The following is a 22,605-nucleotide window of genomic DNA, read 5'->3' as shown; positions in this document are numbered from 1 at the left end:
AGGTCCTCTGTGAAGCTTCTGAAGATCGGCAGGCATGGCCTCTCCCTCCTCTAGGTTCATTGTGGTTTCTAAGCAACACATTAAAAAGAACTAGAGTTCTACTTAATTTGTTTGTCTTTGTGATAGATTGTGCTTCTGGAGGGCAAGGATAATATCTACTGTGTCTTCTTATCCTTAATGCTCTGAACAGGGTCTGTTACAGGGTAGCTGGTAAGCTGGGTTAGCCAAATAAAGACAGCAGACTTAATGGGCTGTGGTTTCAAGAGTTTACACTTTCCTTAATTTTCAAAATCAGATAATTAGTTTTATCTCCAGTTCTTTCAGTCCCTTGTGTTGTGATTTGTTCAGACTTGTTGACTGGTACTCATTTTAAAGATTCTTTTTAAAACATGTCATCACTTTTTGGGAGCTGCAGTTTTAAATCACAGAGCCCTACAACAAAGAATGGAGTCCAGAAAAGGATGCCTTAGTTCAAGGCATTGAGTAGCTGTATCACCCTGAATCCTCTCACTTCTAAAATGGTTTTAATAATGAACAAAGCAGGACCCTCTAAGGCGTTCCCCAGTACAGACCATGTCCCCCCCTCCATGTCCCCGCCTCTCGTTTGTAAAACAGCTTTAGCCTCTTAGGCCCTCCCTGAGTTTCAAAGAGCAAATTTAATCAGAGAAGTGAGAAAATACAGAAACAAAGGAAAACAGTCAAGAAAGACAAAGTGATAATATTTAGCCATTAAACAAAGTCAGGGACTTTTAGTTCCTCCTCAAGGGCTATAGATAATATCTTGAGCCATATTCTTGAGTTGTTTTGCAGGTGCTAAACACCCCCACCAGGTGGAAGAAGTTAACTGCTAACCAGCAGCATGTAGACCCCAGACTGGCTGAAACCAGAAGGTTGATGATGTTGACTCCCAAAATACCACCTGGTTACCTCACCTCCAACCAATCAGAAGAATGTTCAGGAGCTGATCAGGCAACCTGAGACACTCTCCTTCACTTTGCCTTTAGAAACCGTTTGCCAAAAGTCACTGGGGAGTTTGGGTCTTTTGACCACGAGCTGCCCATTCTCCTTGCTTGGCCCTGCAATAAACGCTGTGCTTTCCTTCATCACAACCCAGTGTCAGTAGACTGCCTTTGCTGTGAGTCAGGCAAGTGGACCCAGGCTTGGTTTGGTAACAATAATAGCACCTGCCTCATTGATTCTGGGGGTTAAATAAGATAATATATGTAACACATTTAGAACCATGGTTGGCACAGAGTAAGCACTGTGGAAAGATTAGCTGTTGCTATCATGTATGCTTTTCAGCATTTATGAAAACATGCTCCTTGCTACTGAAAGAACTGAAGACCAGCATCTGTGGCTCTGCTTTCCCTCTGTTACCTGTTAAATTATACTATCTTCTGTCATTGCCTTATGCTTTCTTTGACATGTTTCCCACTTCACACCTTCTTACATAACTTCAAACAACATACCATTGTGTAGTTTTCTGCTTTTTCATTCTCATCTGTCTCAGCTCATTTGGGATGCTCCTCCCACTGACACCATTTCTGAAGCTTTGGTACTACTTTTCCCTTGATTCTGCACCTGTCTTTATCCCTTTTATATGGGCTTTAAAATCTAAGCTCATATGAGATCCATTCACACTGCCTTCAAATTCTGCTCATTGGAAAGGGTTGCAATTATCGGAATTTCATTCTTTTCCTCTTTTTTATTTTATAATCTTCCCCATCATTACTTTTTCTAACTTCGGAGGGATACAACTATCAGCAGAGTGCCTAAATTTATCAGATGCTCTTTATTAGCAGAATGAGAATAAAGCATTTGAGGAGCTCGGTGACCCATCATACCTATCTTTTCTGTCTGCCAAGACAGAAGACTGTGTCATTTATGCATTCAATACATGCAAAAATGAAACATTTCTGCTTCTTTCTCCTTCTATCATAACGAAAATGCACCATTTCTAGTTTTAAGTATGTTGATTTATTTTTAATTATATAACATATTTTTAAATTGTACTCTTCCCAGTTCTTTCTATTGGATCCGTTACTTTTGAAAAAATAAAAGTATATTTCATCCTATGAAGTTTAAAGACATCAAAACTGAAAATCATAAAGGATATGCTGTTATATAATCTATGCAAGGAAAAACACTGCAGAAATCCAATCAGTAGTCACGTATCCAAAGAGAAGGTTTTAACCTAACTTCAAAAGATTGGAGAATGAATGAATATGTTTTGAGTTAAAAGAAAACATTTATAGCCTACATATTAACTTTTAAATGATTCCCTGTCTTAATCTATTTTTTTCTAATATTTGCCAACCACAAATTCACCCCTGTCACCATGAGCAAGAACTCTTGCATGCTTAATGCAACCAGAGAACACTTAATTCTAAAATGCAAACACTAGACATATGACAAATAAATACTGACAAGATTTTATGAAAGAGCACAATATCAGGGGTTTTAACAGACTGTTATATGTGTTAAAGTAAGAGACTGTGTCTTGAGGAGATGCTTCTCAATCTAAGCGTTAGAAAGGACCTTTTTTTTTTTCAGGTTTCCAATTCATATGAATACTTTGTAAAATGCAACAAAAATGAAGAGAAACATAAAAGTTTTTTTTAAGGCAGATGTACAAATTATAAGCCCATGAGCATCCCTTTGGATGTTGTAGCATGTTAAGTCGTTACAAAGGATTCTAATCATTCTTAATTTCTACATCTACTTTGATAGAAGTAAATGTTTCACAGATTATCACTGACCACACTTTGATTATCACTCCTCTGTCATAAGCTACTAGGAAAAAACATGACTGAAAATGGGTCAGAGCCAGACTAGTCCCAAGTACTGTTATTTCTTACCTAGCCCACAACTGATATCTAATGGGCTTTCCTCACTGCCCACTCCCAGGGTCACACAGCAGCCAGAGCAGGTCTGTCTCTGTTCATGGTCCTCAGGGGCTCCTCCTTGCTCTTAGAATAAATCCATAATCTACACATGGCCTAGAAGGTCCTACAAGAAACTGGCCGTGCCTACTTGTCTGATGTCATCCCTTCTCCCCTCTGTCACTGTCTTGCAAATACACATGGGCCATTGCTCAGGAAAGCCCTCAGCTTCCTCTAGGTCCAGGGTCTTCCTACAGGTTGGTCCCTCTTCATGGAATCATGCACCACCACCCATCCATCCTAAAGACTAAAAATGACTGCAGGGACTTCCCTGGTGGCACAGTGGTTAAAAATCCTCCTGCCAATGCAGGGGTCACTGGTCCAAGCCCTGGTCCGGGAAGATCCCACATGCTGCGGAGCAACCAAGCCCATGCGCCAAAACTACTGAGCCCGCATGCCACAACTACTGAAGCCTGTGCACCTAGAGCCTGTGCTCTGCAACAAGAGAAGCCACCACAATGAGAAGTCCGCACACTGCAACAAAGAGTAGTCCCCGCTTGCCGCCACTAGAGAAACCCCGCATGCAGAAATGAAGACCCAACACAGCCAAAAATAAATAAATAAATAAATTTATATTAAAAAATACATATATATATATATATATATATATATAAATGACTGCAAATACATCAACATTCATCCCATGTAGTGGTAGAGTCAATGCCCCTACCTTCAAATCCAGATGACCCTGTGACCACTGTGACTAACAGAATATGGCAGAATAAATGCTGTGCTATTTCTAAACCCAGAATTTAAACTGGTAGCTTCCACTTCCTGTCTCTTGAAAGACTCTTTCTGGAACCCTGAGCAACCACATAAGGAATCTGGTTACCCTGAAACCATCCTGCTAGAGAGGTCAGCTGTAGGCTCTCCAACTGACAGTCTAGCCATCCTAGGCAAAGTTTGGGCACACATTGTTTACCGTCTAGACTAGCCTATTCACCAGCTGAATACCGCCAGTGACCTCAGTCCATGCCACATGGAGCAAAAGAATTACAGTCGAGCCCCATCCAAATGTCTGATTGGGGAAAAAAACCTGTGAAATAGGGCTTCCCTGGTGGTGCAGTGGTTAAGAATCCACCTGCCAATGCAGGGGACAGAGGTTCGAGCCCTGGTCCAGGAAGATCCCACATGCTGCGGAACAACTAAGCCCGTGCACCACAACTACTGAGCCTGCACTCTAGAGCCCATGAGCCACAGCTACCCGCGTGCCTGGAGCCCGTTCTCCACAGCAAGAGAAGCCACCACAATGAGAAGCCCGTGCACTGCAACGAAGAGTAGCCCCCGCTCACCGCAACTAGAGAAAGCCTGCACACAGCAACAAAGACCCAACACAGCCAAAAATAAACAAATAAAATAAATAATTTTTTTAAAAACCTCTATATAAAACTGTGAAATATATTACAATGGCTGTTGTTTGAAGTAACTAAATGTAAAAGCAGAACAATGACTTCCCCAAAGATGTCCACATCCTAATCCTCAGAACCTTGAACATGTTACTTTACATGGTAAAAAGGACTTTGCAGATGTGATTAAGATCTAGAGATGGTACGATTACCCTGGTTTATCCAGGTGGATCCAAAGTCATCACAAAGGTCCTCATAAGAGAGAAGCAGAAGGATCAGAGTCAGAGAGACAGAGAGAGACAGAGGGAAATTTGAAGATGTTATGATGCTGGCTTTGAAGATGAAGGAAGAGGCCATGAATGAAGCTGGAAAAAACATGGAGTGGATTCTCCCCTAGAGATTCTGGAAGAAACACCTCCCTGCCAACACCTTGATTTTAGTCCTCTTGAGACTCATGTAGGGCTTCTGACCTCCACAGCTGTAAGATAATAGGTTTAGTGGTGATTTGTTACAATAGCAACAGGAAATAAATGCATTAAGTGTTAGGGTAGTTTGTTACACAATAATAGACAACCAGAACACAACTCTCCCTGCCATCACACCTCCCCACATACCTATGTTCAAACAAATCTTTACCTTGCTAATTCCTGTTCATCATTCAGACCCTCAGCTTAAATTTTTACTTGTAGGCATGTACTGAAGAATATATTCTCAGCACGTAATTTATTTCTGAGATTATATAATATCTGAGTCCCTACAAGATGAAAAGTTCCAGAAGGTGACGTCTATTTGGTCTATTTGGCTCACCAAAGAATCCCCATTTCTGCATGTGCAATACCTGGCATTCTGTAAATATTCGATGTAAATGAATACAGAATGAATTAGAATATAAATAATGTATTGGAGCAAAGGGAACTATAAGCAAGACAAAAAGACAACCCTCAGAATGGGAGAAAATATTTGCAAATGAATCAACGGACAAAGGATTAATCTCCAAAATATATAAACAGTTCATGCAGCTCAATATTAGAAAAAAACAAACAACCCAATCAAAAAGTGGGCAGAAGACCTAAATAGACATTTCTCCAAAGAAGACATACAGATGGCCAAGAAGCACATGAAAAGCTGCTCAACATCACTAATTATTAGAGAAATGCAAATCAAAACTACAATGAGGTATCACCTCACACCAGTTAGAATGAGCATCATCAGAAAATCTACAAACAACAAATGCTGGAGAGGGTGTGGAGAAAAGGGAACTCTCTTGCACTGTTGGTGGGAATGTAAATTGATACAGCCACTATGGAGAACAGTATGGAGGTTCCTTAAAAAACTAAAAATAGAACTACCATATGACCCAGCAATCCCACTACTGGGCATATACCCTGAGAAAACCATAATTCAAAAAGACACATGCACCCCAATGTTCATTGCAGCACTGTTTACAATAGCCAGGTCATGGAAGCAACCTAAATGCCCATTGACAGACAAATGGATAAAGAAGATGTGGTACATATATAAAATGGAATATTATTCAGCCATAGAAAGAAACAAAATTGGGTCATTTGTAGAGACGTGGATGTACCTAGAGGCTGTCATACAGAGTGAAGTAAATCAGAATGAGAAAAACAAATATCGTATATTAATGCATATATGTGGAATCTAGAGAAATGGTACAGAAGAACCGCTTTGCAGAGACACAGATGTGGAGAACAAACGTATGGACACCAACGCAGGAAAGCAGGGGAGTCGGGGGGTGATGTGATGAATTGGGAGATTGGGATTGACATGTATACATGAATATGTTTAAAATAGATAACTAATAAGAACCTGCTGTATAAAAAATAAAATAAAATTCAAAACAAACCCCACATTAACACATCATCAAAAAAAATAATGTATTGGAGCCTTAGTTAGTAAATGTAAATAAAGAAGACAAACTGTTAGAAGTGTGTTCAACTAATGGAAAGAAGTTTTAGGAATAGAAAATTCTTTTTAAATTTATTATAAAAAGTCCATGAAAGCAAGTGATGGCTGCCTAGATGGGGGCTGAATGCATATTTGAGCATCAGGGAGGAAAAAAATAGCAAGGTTGACCTTTACCCAAAAATATTAACCAACAGTGAAAAAAATCAAAGAATTGAATTTTTGATCATATCACATTCAACAAAATTCCAAAACAAGAAAAACTGACCAAGGAGACATTCACACCCTTACAGAAAAAGAATCAAATTGAATTTTCTATAAATTGCCTCTTTAACATGGAAAGTTGGACAATATTGGAAAACACAAAAAAGAAATCTACAGTTGTCCCTCAGTATCTACAGGATATTGGTTCCAGGAGTCCCCACATATATCAAAATTTATGGATGCTCAAGTCCCTTACATAAAATGATATAGTATGTAATCTGTGATTCTCAGTGATAACACTTGATGGTTTCTTGAAATATGTCCCTTCACTCGTTTTCCTTTAAGAATATAATCCTAAGGACAATTGTGATCACATAAGAAATGATGCTTCATAATCTGCATTCTTCATAAATGTTTTCTTACATCATTAAACATTGTTTGCTAACATGTTTTTAATAGCTTAACAGGACTTTTACATACAAATGTCTCAATTAAATATTTTACCAACATGTTTATATTATAAAAGTTAAGAAACTAGAACTACAAATAAAACTCAGACTTGTAAGGTAATTTCCTAGTGTGAAATTCCTAGATCAAAGTACGTATACATTTTTTAAGGCTCTTGATTCACATTTATCAGTGTTTTCTGATTGTGAGGTATAATAAAAGAAGTTTGAGAAATAAAATATGCTACTTAAATTAACAACTTAAGATTAACAACATTAACAACATAGACTAACACATCAAAAGCTCTGAGAAGTCCAGCAATAAAAAAGAAACCTGCCATGAACTTTGCTTAATAGAAAGATAAATATTTTGGACAATATCAAGATATTTTCTACCCCATATGGCAAGAACTACCCCATGAATGTGCTGGTGGTCTCCTTTAGCTTTATGACAACTTCTGTTTTTATGCTTTGAAAGGTTCTTCTACCCCAAGATCATAAAACAAGTCATCTATATATAATTTGAACATTTAAATCTTTCATCCATCAAGAATTTATTTTGGCATCAGGAACACCTTAGGTTCTCCATGTTCCTTTTTTTAAAATGAGAAGCTGATTTTCCTGTTAGGAATACTGACAAGGCTTATCTCCCTTATCCAATTATAATGCCATCTTTATCATATCCTAAATGGCCATAGATAACTCAATCTACCTTGAGATCTCTGTTCCATTACACCAAGCTTCACCATACCACACTTCTTAAATATCTGTAAATGCAGAATATATTTTCGTGACACTAAGGAAATGGTACTTTCATTACTCGTTTCCAAAATTTTTCTTGGATATTGTCACATGCACATGTATTAATTCAACAAATGAGTTCAACATATAAGTAACTCAACATCCATACTGTGACACATATGTAATTGAACTGAATTCATCATGCACATACGGTTAGGTACGTATAGATGTTGGATTTTTTCTTCTAGGTTAAGAAAGTAGAATTTGGTCAAGTTTCAAAATTAAAATCATGTTGGGGGACTTCCCTGGTGGTCCAGTGGTTCCGAACGCAGAGGACGTTGGTTCGATCCCCGGTGGGGCAACTAGGATCCCACATGCAGTGAGGCAACTAAGTCCATGTGCCACAACTAATGAGCTTGCATGTCACAACTGGAGAGAAGCCCATGCACTGCAAGAAAGAGCCCGCACACTGCAATGAAAGAGCCCACGTGCCACAACGTAGACCTGATGCAGCCAAAAATTAAATATATATATTTAAAAATCGTATTGGGATTTCATAATAATTATGCTGAATTCATTTAGGGGAGACTTTTCCATACAAAGTCCTCCTGTCCCAGAACAAGGTTGGATATGGAACTTACGTAAAGTGACTGTGATTAAGCTGATGAAACGAAACCAGCTAATATGCAAAGGGACTCACACTGAATATAATTTTTAAATTCAATCCTCATGACCAACACATGAAGTAGATAATATTATTATTCCTGGTTCACAGAGAAGAAAATTAAAGCTACGTAACTTGGGTCACATATATATGGGGAGTTACAAAATCACAAAGTTTTTGTTGTACAGGTTTTTTTCCCCTCATTCAGATTAAATGAAGAGTTCAATCTCCAACTTCATTTTCCAAATACATCCATTAACCAGAATTTAGCTCTGTAAATCTCTGCAGTTGGATGCATTCACTTCCCAATCTCCATCCTGACCAGTTCCAATCCAGTGAGACAAAACATCTGAACTTTATAGTTTCCTAGTTTCTAGGAAATAGAATATAGCTGGCAAAAGATAATCTGAGGTCCAGGTTGGTTCTAGGATAATTCTTTTTTAAAAAGTAAAAAAACAATATTATTTTCTTTTTTAGGAAGGTTTTTCTAACATTTTCTTCATAACAAGTCAGTGAACCCAAAAAATATGAGCACGTCTGTTAACTGGCCAATTCAGCCATATTTTGTGCCAATAAAATGAAACTTACTTCTCCAATTTCATCAGTTAAAGAACCACAGGCTCTAATTTGGTACTTTGAGATGTCAGTAAATGAAGAATTGAAACAATTCAGTGTACTGAGGTTAGAAGAGATTAAAAAGGGATTTAATACAATTAAATGGGTGAGGGGAGAGAACATATTTTCCCCGTCCCTTAAAATTGAGGTTGCAAGGAGGGGTTCTGAATAGCCTAGAATTCTTAGATTTCTAAGTGTATCTCATTTGCTGATGAAAAATGGTAAAGAATTTTCTGTGAGAAACTGGTTGTTTATAGAGCTAGTATTCAGACAACGTAACCTAGAAACTAGACATAGTTTCTGTTCTATCTTCCTTTCAACATGCCTATTCTGCTCTAAAAAGTTGTTTGTCGCTTTAACACAAAAGGCAACTGACAACACATTGATAGCAAATATTCCCATGGTGCGCCTCAAGTTTCCCTAAGCAATAGCATTACTCTTTTTTCTAAAAAGTAACTATGCTTCCCACATATTACTTTGGTTTTGCACAGCTTTTGTCGGTACGGTCTTTAGGACCATAGTTGGAAAGTTAATCAAGAGGTCTACTCCTCCTTAAAATCTTGACTAACGACCCAGTCATTCATTCAATAAACATGTATTAAATGATTATTACATGTCAAATACTGTGGTAGCCACAGGGTATATACAAAGCTGGATAAAACACAGTTCTTTCCTCAAAGAAGTTCAAGCTAGTGCAGGAAGGACACCGTGGAGGTATGAATTGAAGTAATACAAAATTCTTATGCAGTTGACATCTCGATTGAGCTGTAGCTTATTACTTGTCACTGCTACAGAGCATGCATATCTGAGCATATTTGGAGATCTGATGGGGCAGGTCCAGCAGAGGTGATAGGTTTGGTTGCTGAGTAGCAGAAAAATCTTAGTAGCAAATGAAATTTCATACTATAAGAACATATGTATAGAGCAATGATTTATAATATACAACACTATAAATTGGTAAAATCAGGGTGTACTGTTACTTTAAGAAATACTTTTACCCCTGCTCTAACTTTACTCAAAGTGAGCTCACAGCAGCAGGAACCCTTTGCTTGATTCCCAGATTTATGTCTTGAATATATTTCTCCACTAAAAGGCCCCAGACTCTTCGGGGCATGACTTATTCTGTGTCTTGGGCAGAAGAAAAGAAAATAGGATGAACATTCTTTTGTGGCCAGAAAGCAAGGATGGTTTTACAGACTGAAGGACGGGGCTGGAAGGGCAAAGGAGATGCTTAAAGGTTTTTCACAGAAGTTGTGAAAAGCCAAAGATCAAAAAGAGAATAATAATTATTAATAATCAGAACAAAGTGAGTTTGTAATTAGAATCAAAGGAGAAAAAGTAATATAAGTTGCATAAGTCACTATAAGTTATATAAAATACTGTTATATACAACAGAAGATAAACATAATAGAATACTTAAATTTGGGCTAATGTTAATGGTAAGGGAGTGTTCGTTGATGGATTCTTTAGAAGTTGGCTTTAGTTGTATCTGTGCAAGTCAAGTGACTACAAAGAAGGTAAGCGAACAGTCTCAAAAGTGAGTCCATCACTGATTTCTATAGGAAATTCCCTCCCTCCAAGAATTTTGTGAGTTTGGTAAAGACTGACTAGCGATTTTCAGGGACACAGGACAGCGTCACTCTGGGCACCACAAGTTGTTGGAGTATCTCCCCAGCTCCACTATTCCTTCTTCTTCCCATCATCTCCCTCTTCCCTCCCCTGGATTCCCCCTGTGTCTCCTTCCTCTGAAGCTCAGAATCTCTACTGTGCAGAGGAATCTAGCTTTCTCAAGCCCACACCGGGAAACTCACTCAAACACATGCAGTTATTTGGAAGAACAAATGTCCTCGCCCCACCCTGGAAGGCAGTAGCAGTTATAAACAGCTGAAAACTCCCCAGTTATATTTATAATTATTGACTGTATTATTATCTGCTTCCTGCAGACTGCATCCTTGTAACAATTCTTCAATCGCCTCTTAATGATCACAAAGAATTTCTAAATTACTTGTATATTATTCCCTCCATAATGTGGGTTTTCTATATTTTTTAGGAATACATAGAATGTAAAGGAACGTCCTTTACAACTCAAGTGCTTTTCTCTCATTTATTAATCAGCCTAACAGCCTTGGGAAGTCAGGGACTTCCTGAGGAAGTTAGTTTATCCTCAGGAAGTTATTTCCTGGTCAAAGAGGAAGTAAACAGACATGTTAACCCAAGTTTTAAGGTCAGATTCTGTCCATGACTATAAAGGGCAAATATTTCCAACATCAGGATATTTGTCCTAAAACGTTGGTTCCCAACTTCTTCCATATTCTTTCTTTGCCTGAGATGAGCTCAGAAGTTGGTTACTGAGTGTAAAACCTTCCAAATAACCCAAACAAAGATGGCGGGTGCCAGGGTCACAGAATGATAGCCTATTTGTCACTGACAGCCCCAATTATATGGAATCCACGGAAAACCTAATACAAAGAGTGTGCAGCCACTCCATAACTAACCGTTTTAGTGAAAGAGTGGGTGTTCAACGCACTTTTCAACCCTATTCAATGTTGCCAGAGAAAGGTCTGTTTAGAAGCCTCCCTTTCCCCCATGTAAGCCCAGATGGATTTTCTTCACAATCTAACATTCCATGCTGTATCACCCTCTCCATCCTCCACCTGCTACCCATACAGCAAAAGCCAAGTCCCGGGCTCCCAGGATGCCTTTCCCAACTCCTCCAGCTATAGCACTTCTTCAGATCACTTGTTGGGACACAATCCCATACTACCCCAAACTACTATTTAACTGTTTCAGAAGTGTTTATTTCCCCCAGTAATTGTGAAAGTTCTGGAAGCAGTGGATCTTGTCATAAAATCGAATTCCTCAGAGAACCAAAATAGCTAATAGCAATACTGTGAAGGATGATTGTTTATGGCGTTAGAGAATGATGGAGACTCAAGAGCTGCAGGTTGGATGCTCCACTTAAATCAGTTAAACCCAAAGTTAGTTTTGAAAATTCTTCAGGTAGAAGAAGGGTAGGGATCATTCTCTGTGCTACCAGTTTGTGACGAACATACATTTTGTAGCCCCCAATCAGTGCCGTATTCGAACCTAGATTACATCCTTTTATAAATTTCCATCTAGTGAAATTACTGATATCTTAAGAATGATCCAAGCTTTTATTACTAACACACTTAGTTGTACTTAGATGAATCAGAATGTCTATATTTGAAATATATTGATTATTTGAGTGCTTTTTTACAAGTTACAAGATGTAGGTGAAGGAAATAAACATAGAATTTTTGCACATGAGATCAGAATACTGAAGATTGGAGAAACTCTGGCTGTCTCAAGTATTACTTTAAAATGTCTTTAAACACACACACACACACCCCACATATACACACACACACACTCACAGAGAAACGTAATTTCCTTCTGAGACTATTAAATGACATTTTTGCCGTTCTGGATAATACATTTGGGAAGATAATTCCCTCAAGAAATTAAACTTACTTCTTGAGTCTGAGATGGTATTTATAATTTCAATGTACATTGCTAGGCTTACATAACCATTTTCTGGATATTGAGTTGATGAGCTTTCCTCTGCTTAAACTAACCCTCAGATGCAAATGTGACTTCCTTATTAAATTGGGCACATAGAATCTATAAAATGTTCAAATCGCCAGATGTAATTGGTGCAGTTTTTCAAAAGTCACCTAACTTACAATTAAGCAGTCGCTTCAACCATAAAGGAAATTTGATCAGGAAGCAGTAAGGTGCTAATTTAATTACCAAAACACATTAAGCTTCAAAGCTAAAGCCTTGCAAAGCATTCCTAAATGATCCTGAAATTTTAGAGATAGTTAAGTTTAAAATTTAATTTTTAACGGCAAAACAAAGCTCTATAATAATCAGTCATCACTTTCCTCATATACTGAATAAAAGTTCCTAAACACCAGTTTTTGATTTTGGAATCTCTTCCTCCCCATAAGGTCCTCCACCTTACCTTCCAATTTGGATAAATGTCATTTTATACCTATTTTATTTATTTATTTGTTTATCTATCTATCTATCTCTCTGTGCCGCACAGCATGTGGATCTTCGTTCCACGTCCAAGGGGCGAACACGCGCCCCCTGCAGTGAAAGCGCAGAGTCAGCCATTGGACCGCCAGGGAAGTCGTCCCTTTATAACTATTTCAGAAGAGATTTCTTCAGCGTCATTTTCTTTCTCCAGTTCTTTATATTCCTATTGCAATGTTATCTATTTGCTCTTGTGTCATAGATAGATAGAATTTCATTCAACTGTAATAGACTGCTTCAAGGTACATTTCCAGTCTTCACATGGTCTGAGATTGGTATCTACCACTTGTGTGCATTTCCAATTTAAGAATAATTCCATGGGGCTTCCCTGGTGGCACAGTGGTTGAGAATCTGCCTGCCAATGCAGGGGACACTGGTTCGAGCCCTGGTCTGGGAAGATCCCACATGACGCGGAGCAACTGGGCCCGTGAGCCACAATTACTGAGCCTGCGCGTCTAGAGCCTGTGCTCCGCAACAAGAGAGGCCACGATAGTGAGAGGCTTGCATACCGCAATGAAGAGTGGCTCCCACTTGCCACAACTAGAGAAGCCCTCGCACAGAAATGAAGACCCAACACAGCCATAAATAAATTAATTAATTAATTTTTTAAAAAAAGAATAATTCCATGGCTCAGTTTTAAAGGGAAAACAAGCAATACAACTATTCAGTACTTTTATATTACATACACTATAGACCCCATATCATGATTAACTTACATATCAGCTTCAAACCCTAACTCTGTCTGGTGCAGTCTGTTAAGGGCACAGTTATGGTAACCGGAAAACTAAGCCTTCAACAGTGCTGTATAAAAGCAACTTGGAATGTTGACTTTCACTTTCTATAACTGAGGATTTGAAGTCATTTTCTAGACTATACATGGATACAGAAGTGTTTCCATGCAGAATGTCAGCAATCTAGACATGATTATGAGTTGGCTTTTGAAAAGGGACTTCTCATAAGTACTTTCAAAATATACTTTGATATAAACTTATAACAATGACTCGTGTGAAATTCTCATTACTTTTTGCACGACAATTACAAAACAAGCATTAAGAATACATCTTAACACTCAGCACTCAAAGCCTATCTTTGCTGCTCACCAGTTTTACATGACTTTGGGCCACCCTGATTCTTCCCAGTCTCCCTGTTTTCATCTGCCAAATGGAAACATTTATGCCTATGTCACAAGAGAAGTATGATGATGAAACAAAGATGAATGCAATAATGCTCATGAAAGTACTAGTAAGAGCCTGAAATAAGTGTCCGAGAAATGTCTGTTGAATTTGTTGGATAGTCAAAGAGGCTTTTTGGGAAACAGAATCTACCTTGAGTTAAAAGAATCATCTTTCTCTTCCTGAGTGATTCATGTGAATTTTGTCTGAGGGTACATTCAAGAAGTAAAAAGATAATATAAAGAAGACAAAGAGAATAAAAGCAAATCCAAATGCCTGGACATTTTCAAAATAACTCTATTTGGAATTGGTCTAATTTGGGCACCAAAAACATGAGAACCCAGGACTGTATAAATAAACTGGTGATTTTAGGTTCACGGAAAGAACATCACCACAAATTCTTCATAAATCAACTCATTTCAGATGAAACATTTTAAAATGAACTTCTTTCAGGGAATTAATTAAATGGGCAATTTCACAAAGTAATGTTACGCGAATCTACTAAAAGGCTATTTGATAATCAGGAGCTGACAACGGTAGTGTCTCCATCTCTGGAAGCGAATCTACTCAGGTAGGTTGAGATCTTTTTGCCACTTGAAGCAGCTCCCCTCCTCCCACTGGAAGGACTGATCTATTGGGGCTCAACAATCTTTCTCAAACTCTTCCAAACAGCCCGCTTCAGCTTTGCAACCAGCTCAAAATAGGCAGCTAGAGATCAGGTGCACAAATGAGAGTTAAATAGCTTCATGCTCTAAAGGCAAAAGCTTTTTAAAAAGGTTTTGCTTTTTTCTTGGGCTTCCCTGGTGGCGCAGTGGTTGAGGGTCCGCCTGCTGATGCAGAGGACACGGGTTCGTGCCCCGGTCCGGGAAGATCCCACAAGCCGTGGAGCGGCTGGGCCCGTGAGCCATGGCCACTGAGCCTGCGCGTCTGGAGCCTGTGCTCTGCAACGGGAGAGGCCACAGCAGTGAGAGGCCCGCATACCACACAAAAAAAAAAGGTTATGCTTTTTTCTAATTGGACCATCTTTCACCAAAACATTACTGTGTCAGACTCCTGCTTGACAATGTACTAGGTGTGTAATCTTGAGCAAATCTCTCCAGTTCTCTGTGCCACAGGAATTTCTTTGTAGAATGACTGCAGTAGATCAGAAAATTGCCAAGAATTTTTGTAGCTCTAAAAATTCTCGGATTCCACGGTTGTCCGGCTTGATAACCACCATGTATAAACAGCCATCACACCTATAAATTGTGTTGTCCATGAGTTCAGTATCTAAACTTGAATGCGATTAAAGAGCAGCTGAGTGAAGCTGACTCTTCATCAGCCAACTGCATTTGGCCTTTGAACTAACCACTTCATTTTCCCCCAGCTCAAGAGAAGGCTGCATTGTTGAGATGCCACCCTTAAAGCCACACCCTCATGCCCCCACCCACCGCCGCCCATTCCACAAAAGAAGCCCAAGCTCAGCTTCCTATTTCTAGGAAGCTTCTTCAGGATCTAACCTAATCCAACTGATTCTGCTCACAGCTGGACATGACTTTCAAAGAGCTGAAGGTCAAAGGCCATTCTTTCCAGTACAAGAGAAAACACCCTGTGGGTGAGAAAGACAGAAAAAAATGGAAGAGAAAGAATAGTAACACAACTGGAAAGAATTAAGCTATGGTTTATGATGTTGGAATGCAGATTTTGTTGGGAAAAAATGTAAAGTTCTCCAGCTTTCTACACTTGAACCCAAACCCCCTACAGTATCAGGAAACCAGGAACTTAAACTGTCACAAGAAATATAATGGGTCTTAAAGAAAGCCTATACCTTATCAGAGAGAAAGCACTGCAGGCTGCCAATTCCTTGAAAGGGGTGTGGCTTTAGAGTCACAGATTAAGACTCATGAAAGTTTTGCATGAGATTTTGGAAGAGAACACTACCATCAGGTAAAAAATGCCATTCTCTTTTGGATTAAAATCAAGTTGTATCATCATCTGGGCCCATCATCCTAGGGAAATATCCTTATGACCCAAAGAGGATCATACGCTGCAACTTGAGATAGATAACAAAGACATAAGCCCTTAGCAACGAATCTGACGTGGGGCTTCCCTGGTGGTGCAGTGGTTGAGAGTCCGCCTGCTGATGCAGGGGACATGGGTTCGAGCCCTGGTCTGGGAGGATCCCACATGCCACGGAGCAACTGGGCCCGTGAGCCACAACTACTGAGCCTGCACGTCTGGAGCCTGTGCTCCGCAACAAGAGAGGCCGCCATAGTGAGAGGCCCGCGTACCGCGATGAAGAGTGGCCCCCACTTGCCACAACTAGAGAAAGCCCTTGCACAGAAACGAAGACGCAACACAAGCAAAAATAAATAAATTAATTAATTAACTCCTACCCGCAACATCTTCTTTAAAAAAAAAAACAAAAAGAATCCGACTTGGAGTGAATAAATATGATGCTTCAACCATTAGGGTTGGATGCTAACATGTTTAAAACCTGAGCTGAGTTTAGCAACTATCCAAGAAAAGCTAAAAAATAAATAAATTAAAAGGTTGGGAAATCTGTGGGTCCATCATCTCTCCCGTCTTCCAGAGCTTCATGGGAGAATATGCACGTACCGTAATAGGTCAACTCTGACAGGGCACCACACGCTGGGCTATGAACCCTCCTGGTCCAGGATTTGTTATGATGGCTTTCAGGCCATTTCTGGCCCCAAGGCCAGAGCATCTCAGGAGAAGCTTCCAGCCTCCAGCCTTGCACTTTGTACGGGTCAAGACTCAGCCTCTCACCTCTCCGAGTTGGGAGGCAACATATCAAAAGAATGGTTTGTGATGGTTTAGGTATAAGTCTGAAGGTCAGGCAGCGGCTGCCCAAAACCCTTTTTCATGTGTAAAATTCAATGAGCTTTGGTAAATTTACTGAGCTGTGTAACTATCACCACAATCCAATTTTAGAACATCGTCATCTCCCCAATAAGACAGTTCATCACCATTCCTGCTGCCAGCCCCAGGTCAGTGCATGTTGTGTGTCCTTCCCGTCCCTCCACTCCCAGCTCCTCAGTTTATTTCCCAGCATACATTGCATAGAGCGGTTACCCACATGTTTCCCAGTAAGAGACGGTGCCTGGGCCATCAGCTACCCTGTGTAGGTTGGACACAAATGCACACATGTGTACACACACAGACACACACACACACCACCCAGGGAACTGATATAACACCTCCTCATCCAGCCCATCAGGGAGAAGTCCAACACTGCTCCAAATGCTTCCAACCCAGCTGTTACAGGTATGGTCACGGTTTTCAAAAGCTGCAGGAAAACTGAATATTATCCTCCACAAAAGATATTATGTTTAGAACTCAGTATCACTCAGACCCTTAAACTGAGGATCCTCCCTGTGCTTCTCAAAGAGAATACCCATGAATTCAGAGGTGAAAAATCATAAGAAGATCAAAGAACTGAAGAAAATAACCATAATCATACAGCTTCCAGAAAGTCGGCACACCACTTATCCAATATGCTTTTTAACATCAAAGGTTAAATATAGTCCTAGAAAACAGTGGAAAGATAATCAAAGAAGTGTTTTTAAATGTGCTCTTGTTTAGCGTGTGTAAGAAATCGGTGTCCACCTTCTGTTTTCTTTTCTTTTGTCAGTGTGTTGCATACAGTGGTTACCTAGGTGTTTTCCGGTAGGAGGAACCGTTAATGCCATCAGGTAAATCCACCTTGTGGAGCTCAGAAAATGTGATGCCCTGACTGCTCGTCCTGAGAGGTGGACCTGGGCTCTGTCATCTGTGTGCTGAGAAAATGAGCACTGGCTATTATGCTTCTATCTGGAAAAACCAGACCCCTAATATGAGACCATTCTGTGGCAAACAACCCTGAAACACATTTCAATGTAACTAATACCCACATCAAATTCATTTTTTAATATTTTAAAATTTTCACTGATTGAAAAACAGTGGCAGAATGGATTCATGCAAATAAATAGCAAAACGACACATTCTTTTAAAAATTTTTTAGATAAGCAAGAAATGGATAGCATCTTTCATAACGACAAGGTTCTTCTACTTACGAGTTCAGAAAAAACTCCTTATCAATTCAGCCCAGTTGCTAAAAATTCTGTTTCATGTGAACATCACACATTTTCCCATTTTTCTCTCCTAAAAACGCACTGTGACCAAAATATATGAAACATTGACTGGGCCTACACCAAAAGGATCTTCCTAAGAAAATGGCAAAACAAAAATGAAAACATTTTTCATAGTTACATAGTTTTTTTTTGAAGCATAAAAGCAGACCTTTTAAAAATGCATGAAATTCCATGGCCCCTTCCCCCAACCTTTGCAACAGAGATCATATATTTTTGTATTTTCTATTTTTGAAAAGGAGGAAAAATATTAAGAGAACTTAAATCGGATAGGGAAACCCAGAAGAATTATTTCACATACTTTTAACTTTCTATTTTCACAGCCACTCAAATTAGACAAATTACTGTGACAAGCGTGACTAGTAAAATAATGGTGGAAAGAAGTGATAATCTTACAAAACATAGATTTCTGATTAGAGCAGATCATAGATCAATGAAGTTGAAGTGATTTCCACTCTGGCTTTTAAGAATCAAAGCAAAGGTCTAAAATCAATTTACCCGATTTGCACATTACCTTAACTGAATTTCAAGAATGATCTAATCCCCATATTTGAATGAACAGGCACAAAATTAAAGCTGGATTGCTACCTGATTCTTCACTACATTAAGGAGAATACCTCAATCTGTTTGCCACAGAATGCTGGTAAAAACAATGCTAAGGCACTAAACACAAGGGAATACAATCCAGTTGTAAAAGCTATTTATCCATCAGTCTGGGGATAATTAACCCAGAGAAGATAATTCTTATTTGAAACACACCAAGTCAAAGAATACCCAAAGAGAAGATACACACAACAGAAGTAAAGCATCGTCATTAATGCATATCCTGTAATGCAGATCAAGAGCTATCAAACAACTGAGATGACCAACATCAGGCTCTGAGTGTGTTTCCCAATATTACAAGCAGCAGAAATTAAGCCTCTGAAACAAAGACTGGAAATGTTGTTTCCACAACACCCTGCACACTAGGAAAGTAGGCTCTATACAGTGTCGTGAGAAAATCAGCTGACATCTCACAAGTCTTTCATTATAAACGGCATTCGTGTCTTCCATGGACCTTCATTCAACAATTCATTTAGAAAGAACTCTTCTTCAGAAAAGAAATCATTTAAATGTGTTTCACCTTAAAATAAAAGGAGCCGATTACATAATTGGGTCAACTTTCCATTAAATAACTACAACAGAAACAATGATTTCCACACTCGAACGAGTAAGTAATAACTGAAACTCTTCTCAACTATTGAAACTCTTCTCAACAATTAAATTCCAACAAGTGCTACTACATATAGTCAAATTCTTTATCAAGAATATCAGTGCAACCAATCTTTGTTCTGACAAGCAGGCCTTTTCATTTATTATTTAAAGAATCAAACAAACCTCTTTTCCTACTCCCCAGGTATTGGGAATAGTTCAAGTTCTACAAATCACATGACTATGACCTTCCCATTATCAAAATCCTGAATTCCAGGTGTGCCTATTTTGAAAGTTCTTGCAGGAACTTTCAACTGCAGCATAAAGATTTTACAATCATAATGTTTTTCATACTGAAAAACAAGATATGTCATTCATAAACACTTCCCAAAAGTCAGCCTGTTATATTTTCACAAAATAACAGCATTTACCCTAAACCACATCAAAACAACTGTAGTAGATGGTGACAGCAATGCAACAAAAAAGAAACCTGGGAAAACCTTGGCCTTCTCACATTTAAGAATCTCATATGCTTCCACTCAGTAGAACAGAACTGAAACTCACACCTTTTACGTGTCTTCCAAACACAACCAGCACTGTGACCAGAGGGCAAGAGATAATGAAGAGCAGATGCCTACCTTCACTGGTAGCCACATTCTTCTGGGCTTGGGTCGGCGTGTGATCTGTACTTGAACTCACGTCGGATGAGATGCTTGAGCTGCCTTTGCCTAGAGAAAACAGGAACGAGCAGCTTTTGAGTTTTATAATTTCAGAACTGGACCGTGCCTTCCACTCCGTCCCTTAACAAGCCATATCACTTGTTTCCAAGAAAGAAGCCATAACACCAAGAAAGGAGTTCATTAGATTCCTTGCCTTAGGCGTTAAATATCTTTTGGGAAATATCTGACCCATGTCATAGGAGAACTAAAGCCCTATTATAATATGGCTTGACTATAAACTCAGACAAGATTATAAAACATAGTCAAATATGATAACGTAATCTTGTTTTGGCATACGTGTGGATAAGAGAGTCCATGTGGGAAACACATCTACAGTATTAAGTTTTTCTTTGCAACTATAAACTATACGTTTCCTAATAAAGGATAAAGACAAATCTAAGAATGAGGCATTATCCAAGGAGCAAGAGCCTGCTGGCTCCAAACAGCTGCATCACCTTAAAAAACAAATTCCCTGCTTTAATGGGTTCTTCATTAAAACAAAAAAAAAAAACCCACTTTGTTTTTCTAATGCAGGACTTCTCAAATGGGGGTGCCTCTCCCTCAAGTGGACATCTGGTAATGACTGGTGGTTATTTTTAATTGTCACAACTGGGGAAGGTGTGCTACTGGATTCTAGTGGCCAGGGATGCTGCTCAACATCTTACAACGTATACAACAGCACCTCATAAGAAAGAATTATGCAGCCCAGAACATCAATTTGCTGAAGTTGAGAAACCCTGGTCTAAATAACCTCACCTCAGCTCACAACGGAGTTTCTACTCTTCTAGATTTTAATTTGAACGTATACATTAATATTGCAGACATTCTCCAAATGCACATGAAAGTCCACAAATATGAACCACACTCACTGCCTCGGGAGGGAAGTGCCAATGACCATGGTGGACAGCATTCTAAGATGACCCCCATGGTACCTGCTACAGTCTGAATGTTTATGTTCCCTAAAACTCATATCTTAAAACCTAATCCCCAATGCCATGGTATTAGGAGGTGATTAGCCTTTGGAGGTGATTAGGTCATAAGGGTAGAGCCCTCATGAATGGGATTAGTGCCCTTATTGAAGAGACCCCAGAGTGCTCCCTTGCCCCTTCTACCATGAGGACACAGGGAAAAGATGGCCGTTTATGAACCAGGAAGCAGGTCCTCACCAGACACCTTGATCTCAAACTCTTCAGCCTCCAAAACTGTGAAAATGAAATATCTGTTGTTATAAGCCACCTAGTCTATGGTATTTTGTTGTAGCAACCTGGACAGGCTAAGCCAGTGTCCATGCCCTTGGTAACCTGCTCCCCTTGAGTATGGATAGAACTTGCAATTTGCCACTAAGCAACAGGACATGGCAATGGTGAGAGGATTTTGCCAATGTAATTAAATTTCCTATAGCATTAACTTTAATCAAAAGGGTGATTATCCTGGGTGGGCCTGATCTAAATACATAAGTAAACCCTTTTAAAGAGCCTAGAGGAGAGAGATCCTTCCTACTGGTCTTGAAGAAGCAAACCACCATGAGTTCCACAGCTGCAAGGAAATGAATTCTACCAATCCCACATGAGCGTGGAAGAAGACCCCAACCTCACATGAGAAAGCAGCTCTTGACTGCAGCTTTGCAAGATCCTGAACAAAAGACCCAGCTGATCCAAGCCCAGAATTGTGACCCAAGGAAACAGTGAAATAATAGATATCTTGTGGTAAGCTGCTGCTAAATTCATGGTAATTTGTTATGCAGCAATAGAAAACTAAAACAGTCACCAACCAATTACACCCCAGATGAACTCTTTTCACACCACAAGTTATGATCTAAACTCTTACATTAAGCTGAGAAACACTGTTTTCCAATAGTCTTCCCGGCATAGTGTACACACCCCAGTTAGGTAGAGTGAGTTTATAGTCTATAAAAAGGACAAAGTAGAAAAGCACAAATGGGCTTCAGTTGAAAGAGCTTCAGGATTTTGTTTGCTAATGTTGAGAGTAATGGAACAATCCAAGTTCATGGGCAACATCACCGGAGCAGTGAAGTTCAATGGCTGTTGCTTCTTCTCACCACTGCTCATTATAACTTATGGCTCTGAAACGATTCTGTTATTCCCATCATTTCTGCCTATTTCACATCCTCCTCTCTGAGAGTTAGCAGACAGTGCAGAAACTCTCCATCAGTATGTGTCAGGCCTTTGTGGCAGCATTTATATGAGTCAGGCAGCACCACTTACCTGCCATGGTTCACCCTTGGTAGGGGTTGACATGTTGGACCTGGTACCTAGTTAGAAGTATGTCAACCTGGTCTCTGACCTCAGTCTGCTGCTCCCTTGTTCTCTGACCTTGGACATTTCACTTCTCAGTGTCGACATCTGACAGGGCAGATGGTTGGACTAAGTGATTCCTAGCAGCTCAAATAGTCTATGATTCTATGAGTCCATGGTCATTCCTCACACCTG

The 22,605-nt window shown here is 39.4% G+C and overlaps 1 protein-coding gene across 2 annotated transcripts in view; it reads right to left on the bottom strand.

Annotated features, from left to right (window-relative positions):
* The window catches only part of FBXL7 (F-box and leucine rich repeat protein 7), a 427,749-nt gene that overhangs the window by 293,094 nt on the left and 112,050 nt on the right, over positions 1-22,605 (bottom strand). The window contains exon 2 of one of the 2 annotated variants that reach the window (XM_081233528.1): positions 20,075-20,164. In XM_081233528.1, the coding sequence (XP_081089654.1) occupies positions 20,075-20,164 (90 nt within the window). Of the gene's footprint in view, positions 1-20,074; positions 20,165-22,605 lie in introns of those variants that run through there. The other variant, XM_081233529.1, reaches the window with a different exon arrangement.

Source organism: Mesoplodon bidens, assembly GCF_964165515.1.
Source record: "Mesoplodon bidens genome assembly, chromosome: 4".
Lineage (NCBI taxonomy): Eukaryota > Metazoa > Chordata > Mammalia > Artiodactyla > Ziphiidae > Mesoplodon > Mesoplodon bidens.
This window is presented reverse-complemented; position numbering and strand designations above follow the sequence as displayed.